The 7,697-nt window shown below is 29.1% G+C and overlaps 1 protein-coding gene across 1 annotated transcript; it reads right to left on the bottom strand.

Annotated features, from left to right (window-relative positions):
- Nucleotides 1–3,268: 3,268 nt before the first annotated feature.
- Nucleotides 3,269–7,227, bottom strand: LOC124419022 (endochitinase A-like). Its single transcript, XM_046947141.1, has 3 exons — nucleotides 7,206–7,227; nucleotides 4,655–4,846; nucleotides 3,269–4,579 (listed from the first exon to the last, which is right to left on the bottom strand). The coding sequence occupies exons 1-3, from the start codon at nucleotides 7,225–7,227 to the stop codon at nucleotides 3,741–3,743; spliced, it is 1,053 nt and encodes a 350-aa protein (XP_046803097.1). The 3' UTR covers nucleotides 3,269–3,740.
- Between the last annotated feature and the right edge of the window lie 470 nt (nucleotides 7,228–7,697).

Raw genomic sequence — 7,697 nt, forward strand, 5'->3', positions numbered from 1 at the left:
TTTAACTTTTGTTAGAAATAATAACAAACCTTAATATACTTTTAGAGGTTCCCACAACTGTTAATTTCACTTTCATAACAAAAAACAAAGAAAAATAAATTTTTATAATTACAAAACCTAATGATATAAAATTTGAGGTTCTTATTTTCCTTTCGAACATCCCAAAAAAAGGACACTCGCAGTAGTAATATCAGTAACAGCACAAATTTGCTGTTGCAATACAAGAAACAAGACTTAAAACTACTACAACAACTTAACCAACAACAAAAAATGAAAACCTAGTGATTGCATGAGTGTGGTGGTCTATATACAACCAAATAATGGCGTCTTTTGGTGTAAACCAAGAATGGTTGGTTGGTTGGCTGACTGGTGGCTTAAAAGAAGAAGAAAAAAAAAACGAAAAAGACATCCGTTTTTACAGTCTACAAATACAAGCATATTTTGTATGTACAAATACACACAGAAATATTCTTATAAATCTTGCCGAGACTCAGAATAAGTTTTATTAAAGTATGAGTGAGATGAAATACATCTACATATATGTATACACAGAATTTATATACTACATACATGTTTATGAATATGTGTTAGTTTAAATAGTTGCAATAAGTGTTGTATATATACCACATTTAGGTGAACATATATACATATATGTATTTAATTTTTTTTTAGTTTGAAAAAATTTTGTTCTACCACACACCAGGCCATATGAGGAATAAGTCGGAGGTCTCTGAGTGGTTAGAGCAGTCTACATAGAGAAAAAGAAAGAATGAGAACGATAAAGACGAGTACTTTAGTATGAGTAATTTTTAGCTGCTTTAGATCTACTAGCTACAAATTTTAAATTTAAAATTTAGATTATTTGAACAGAATTTTTATAGTGCAAAGCAATGTTAAAGTAATAAGAGTTCTGTATTTGGCTGTGTCGAATATTATATGCACTTCACCATATTAAAGTATTAAAAAATTTAAATTTATTAAATAGCCTGTGTTCAGTTCTAGTTCAGTTCTAGTTCAGTTCTAGTTCAGTTCTAGTTCAGTTCTAGTTCAGTTCTAGTTCAGTTCTAGTTCAGTTCTAGTTCAGTTCTAGTTCAGTTCTAGTTCAGTTCTAGTTCAGTTCTAGTTCAGTTCTAGTTCAGTTCTAGTTCAGTTCTAGTTCAGTTCTAGTTCAGTTCTAGTTCAGTTCTAGTTCAGTTCTAGTTCAGTTCTAGTTCAGTTCTAGTTCATTTCTTTACGAATAGTGGTGCGCTTTTGAAACCTACACACTTAAATTTTGAAACAAAGAAAAATTTCCTTAAATTTTTATTGCTTTACTTATATGGCACTAAATGTCTGGGAGTCAACCATATTCACTATTGCTACTAGTTATACCTCCGGTAAATAATCATAAACAATAGTCCTTAAACAATAATAAAGCAAAAGTAAGAAAAGCTTTACTCAATACTTTTACTGAAACATTTTTTACTTAAATTAAATTTGTAACTAAACAAAATTTATGACAATATGATGTTAGCAACCTGATGTTGATTGACTTATTATTATCAGCAGACCATAAGGTCTTGGAAAAAATCTTTACCACACACCAGTCACCACCAACGCCCATATACTTGGATTTTTACTTATTTATTTTTATTTATAAGCCAGCCAGACAAACATCTAAGCGAGTAGACAGGGAGTCCTGGCTGACAGGGAAACAAATAAGAGCCAATTAAATAATCACCTTACGGACTCACTACTACAACTAAAAGTTAAGGATTTAATTTTATACATTTGTACACATATACAAATAAATGCAGCCCATGAATAGATGTATATAAAAGGTGTCTTTGACGCCATAATGAAATACTTTTTCTTTATTCATGCTTGGTTAGTTATTGTATCAAAAATCTTTAATATCCTGTTTGAGGATACACAACTCATATCAAAGAATTACAAAAGTAAAAAAACAACCAACAAAAGTATTTTACACAAAACAACAATAACCTGGTTTACTTGGTGACAGACAGATAGACAGACAGACAGACAAACAAGTCAAGTCGAGCAAGGCGTTGTCACCAGCATCAGGATACAAACAACATCATCAGTTCTTTGTTTTTATATATTTGATGTTTAAGGGTTTCGTTTTTTCCTTAAATTCATTTATTTAGAACTTTCAGCTCATTATTTTAATTTTATATTACAACAACAAAAAATACAAAAAGAAGAATGACAAACATTATATAAGTACTTTTTTATATAAAATCTCAAAAATTTCCTTAATTTATTTTAAATTACTTGTATACAAAACTACACATGTGTATGAAAGGATAAATGTGTTTGAGTTTATGTTTACACATTGGTGTATTGTATCCTTTTTACTTTATCTATTTTGGACACAGCTGTCTGTATTTGTTACAACTCATAAGTCAAGTTAATTTGAAATCATTTGTTTGCGCATTTGCAACGCTAGATAAATTTTTATGTCCACCAAAAGTGAATTCTTGTATGGAGAGAAACTTTAAATAGAAACTAGAACAGGACCGAGGACAAAATTTAAAATATTACATTTTATTAACAAGGATTACATTTACATTGCGTATATGTGTTTAAAGGTTAAATGTGTTAGTGTTTTTAATACAAACATACAAGTGTTTTTACACCCTTTTTCATAAGGACATATTTGAAGATAAAAAAGACAAAAACTTTAATTAAAAATATGTGTTTAATTAGTCAATGTTATTTAAAAATGTATGTATTTCTGTTGTAGAGTTGCTACCTTTTTAACTTGAAAACTCAAAATATTTTACAAAAAACTTTTTGTAAAAACACAGATCTTAATGAAAACTTTAATAAAAATCGTTTGCAACTTTTCTTTGTTTCATTTTATTAAATTTATTTAACTTTTTTAATTTTTTTCATTAATACTTTTGTTATGATTTTTATTATATTTTGTTTGTTAACAGAACATTATTAGTTAACAATATGTTTATTTATTAATAACTACTTAAATATTTACATAAAACTACATTTAAAATTTTATTTATTGCCAAAAATTACAATTGCAATAATTTATTAAAAATCAAAATAATTTACAATTTACTTGATGTATTTTCTTAATATTTTATAATTAGAATATGTTTTGAGATTTTCTTTTTTTTAAATATTAATGTTTTTGATTTTCAATTTATTTTTTAATATAAACCTAATTTATACAAAAAAAAATTATTCACAGTTATTTTTTAGATTTTTTTTTTCATAATAACCTGTAAAGTTTTTACAACATGTCTTTTTGCAAAATTGTATTCAAAATTTTTGGTTTAAATTCGATATGTTTTTTATGTTTTATAATAAAACTTATTACTTTATTTAATAATTACTGAAATGTATGTAGAAAATAATAGAAAAAGCCTTTACAGATGATGTTTGTTATCAATATGCATTTTACTAAAATTTATTTTATTACAGATATGGAAAAATTATTCACAACAATTTAATTTTAGCCCTAAAATTTGGTAGGTGTATTATATGAAAAAATAACAATTGGAAATATTAAATAACTTTCATATTTTATCAATTGACTAGAAAGTTACAAAAGTTTAAAATAGACTCATAAAAGATATAACCACCCTTTATCACTGGGAAATCGTATTCCCGCTTTGCATTTACACTACATTAAAATCCTCTTCATCAGATTCCTTAAATTCTGTATTTGTTTCAGATATACTCAAACCCAAAGCCTGTCCAATGGCTTTACGCAGTTGCTAGTAGGGTCGCCAAACATCTGAAGGTTTGGGAGTACGGCTGCGTATGGGACCATAAGTACTACTCGCTGATCTAGAGGTAGTACTAACATCATCCAAATCAATGGTTTCGACAGGCGAAGGTGATCTACGTGTTGATGTTACCGGTGGCGGGGTGCTGGAGGAAGTCAATTTCGAGTTATCAGCTTCAGAATGTGAGATTAAAGTGACACATCTTTTAATTAAATTAACACCCTGACTGGAATCAGTTGCTAGTGAAGAGGGAAGCAAAGGTGCTGCAGCTGTACTTGATTCTACAGAGGGCGTTAAAACATTTGCTTGATTTGCTTGTGCGGAGGTGCTATTTCTAAACCATGGGAACTCCTGATAATTGCTATACAACTGAGTATACAACCACTGACTAGGTTGTGGTAGTAAGGGATTTTGTAAAAATAATTGAGCTGCCAGTGCTGGATTAAAATTGTGTGTGGGTGTAAAATTTGAAGCGAAACCTGAAAACAATTCATTTTTCCTTAAGGTTGGACTTCGTTGTATTAACGAAGTAAACGCTCCACCACTTCCCGTATTCGATGCCAGTGGTGAGGTACTACGCTGATCATCTTCATCATGTATGGACGAAGTTTTTCGAGGTGACCCTGTCACAGAAATACTGTCACTTTCAAATCCAGCATCTATATTATTATCATTCTCACTTGTGGTTGTTGTCAAAGGCGGGGAAGTTGTTAAAGATGCTTGCGGCAAACCTGCTGTTGTAGTTGTTGGAGATCCTTCTGGGCTTGTGGTGCTGTGTGGCGTACCATGCACTGTTAACTGAGTCAAATGATTTAAGTTTTGAGTATCTGTTGAAGCGAATTGTTAAAAAAAACAATTGTTAGTATGTAAGTAATTATCAGAAAGCAGAAAGTGTAACCTACCCCCTAATCTACCTAAACCTGGCCTCTCTAATGAGCCCATATGTGCAGGAAAGGCAGTTGGTTGATGATGAAAGAAAGGCGCTCCGTGAGTAAATCCTGGTCGTCCTAGAGCAGCTGCATGACCGCCACCCAATGTCCGCCAATCTGGTGCATGTAAATGTGTATGCATGCCCACTAAATGATGAGCAAAACCTTGAATTATATAAAAAAGAGAATACAAATTTCTTTAAATAAATTATTAAAGTTAAATGTATATATAACTTTATAAAAAGTTTTTAATTGAACTTTAAGCAACACAATATTTACTTAATGAGAAAAAAACAGGCCACACAGAGGCTTATATATGGCCGCTCATTTTTGGTTGCCTCTCTATCACCACATACATACATCAAATTTTAAATACTAAAACTTAAATAATACCACATACATAACTAAACTGAACTGAACTAGAACTGAACTAAAACTGAACTAGAACTGAACTAGAACTGAACTAGAACTGAACTAGAACTGAACTAGAACTGAACTAGAACTGAACTAGAACTGAACTAGAACTGAACTAGAACTGAACTAGAACTGAACTAGAACTGAACTAGAACTGAACTAGAACTGAACTAGAACTGAACTAGAACTGAACTAGAACTGAACTAGAAGTGAACTAGAACTGAACTAGAACTGAACTAGAAATGTGCAACACCAAAATGAATTTCAGAAATCCAATTTAGTATATAGACATACCAAATTAAATTTAGGAATCAAAATTAATATGTAGAAAAAATAAATTGAAATTTGAATTTTCAACTTAACTTGAATTTTCAAACCAATTGATATTGAGAAGTCGAAATTAATATTAAGATAAAACGATTTGAAATTGACAAAATATTTAATAATATTTTAAGAAAACATAATTTTTTATAAAAATTTATAATATTTTATATTCATATAAATAAAAGCGATCATAAATGGAGGTTAAGCTTAATTATGATTCCCACAAAACAATACAAATTTGGTATGAAATAAGAATGATCAGAAATTTTTATTCTTATTGACCAAGTTTATTTTTTCAGAAAATGTACTTTTAGCATATGTATATTAAGTTTCCAAAAGGATCGAATTTGTGTAGGAAATGAAAGTTATTTGCCTTTGCTAGTTTAATACAAGTACTTTCGTATTTAGGCTTTCAAAGTCGAATTTTTTGGATTTTATCAAAATTCAAAAAAAATTGATAGTAAATCGCACTAATCACGCTTTTTTCAAAAATTAATATAATAATTTCAATAAAATCAAGTCTTGGGCACATCTGGTCAAACTTGATCTATTTAAATAACTTTTAATAAAATTTTTATAACCAGAATTTATAAACGCTTTAATAACTACAGCCTTATGTTTTTCTGGAATTTAAGTTAAAATGATAGTGAGAAGATGAAGAACTTAAGTTAAGTGTCAATAATTGCATGTTCGTATTTGAAATCTACAATTATAATATAATTTCTTTTAATGTGAAATTTAAAACACCTTGTCTTTGCAATACAATTAAAAGCAATTTATTAATTTCTTCTCCATTAAAACATGTACTTACACACACGTATCCTTAAAGAATACATGCAAACATACATACTTATATACAAGTACTTATACAAACGACATGCATGTGTAAAATTAATTTTGTTTCCTCTCTTACCTCGTACACACACTCAAACCATAAAACAATTTTGATTGAAATATTGTCACGGCCTACTATGAAAGTATCTATCCTGTTCTCTACTTGTAATTTAACTATTATATGTATACATATGTATGTATATATGTATGAACAATATTTTGTATGTAAGTGTGTTTGTATCTGAAGCACCCCCGTAACTGTTAACAACTTCTGTTATGCTTATAAATAAGTACATGCTGCATTGCATCTTATAACAAGTTGTTCACTGCTTTCAACATTACATTACATTGTTCATTAGTTTGTATGTGTGTGAGTAAAGCAATTGCGTGAGTAAGTAAAATTCCTTTAGATCTTTTAAGAATATTTATTACTCACATCTATTACAGTATGCTTTTACGAATATATGTATGTATGTGTATGTGTATGAGTATGAGTATGAGTATGCGTTTATTTATGGTATGTTTCATGGTGAGTATGTGATAATGATGACATAATTAGCACAAAATCTATAACATGACATTTCGAAATTCCTTATTTAGAACTTTGTTCTAAGATTTGTCTTGTGTACATGAGTGCGTATTTTATGATATTATTGTCACTTGTGTATTTTATAGTTTAATTATGAGGCCTAAAAGACAATAATTGAAATGTTAATTACTGAAGTGGAATGCATTTAAAAGTTATTTTCTTTTATAAGTATGTAAGATTCTGTGTATGTGTGAAAATACATAAGTTATTACTTTACTTAAGTTAACTTTAAATCTGGTTCAGTTCTAGAAAAAGAATCGGTGAGAGAGTAAGGCCGATAAAGAACAATAAAAGAAACTGTTAAATTTTGCACTTTTTCATTAAAGCATCGACGTTAAGTTTACTTTAATTATAGCAGTTTACTCTTATATTCTAAAATACTCATTTTTACTTAATTGTCTTAAAATATATGCAATATAAATTTAATATAAACTCATCCTCAAAGTATGCAATTATTTTTCCATAAGTCACATTATGTACGGACAAAAAGATATATATGTACATATGTATGTACATACATATAAGTGCGTCCGTTAAAAACATTAACTTCGCCAAACAATTTTTATTCTGCAATATTGTATACTGCAGTTCTGAAAATGACCACATTATATCTTTTACTGGTTGTACCATAATATTTTTAAAGAGGTATTTTTGAACATGTTTTTAAGATAACCAGAAAACAACAACAACAAAATTCTGCTGGACCAGCACTAACTAACATCAGCTCTAGGACAATAATATTAATGAAGGCAAAAGATGGTGGAAAGGAGGGTGAAAAAAGAAAAATCAGTACAAAATAAATGTAAAGCAATGTACGAGTACAATGTAGATTTTGGGGGAAACAGGAAGCTTAAA

Source organism: Lucilia cuprina, chromosome 3 (genome assembly GCF_022045245.1).
Source record: "Lucilia cuprina isolate Lc7/37 chromosome 3, ASM2204524v1, whole genome shotgun sequence".
In the NCBI taxonomy this organism is placed as follows: domain Eukaryota; kingdom Metazoa; phylum Arthropoda; class Insecta; order Diptera; family Calliphoridae; genus Lucilia; species Lucilia cuprina.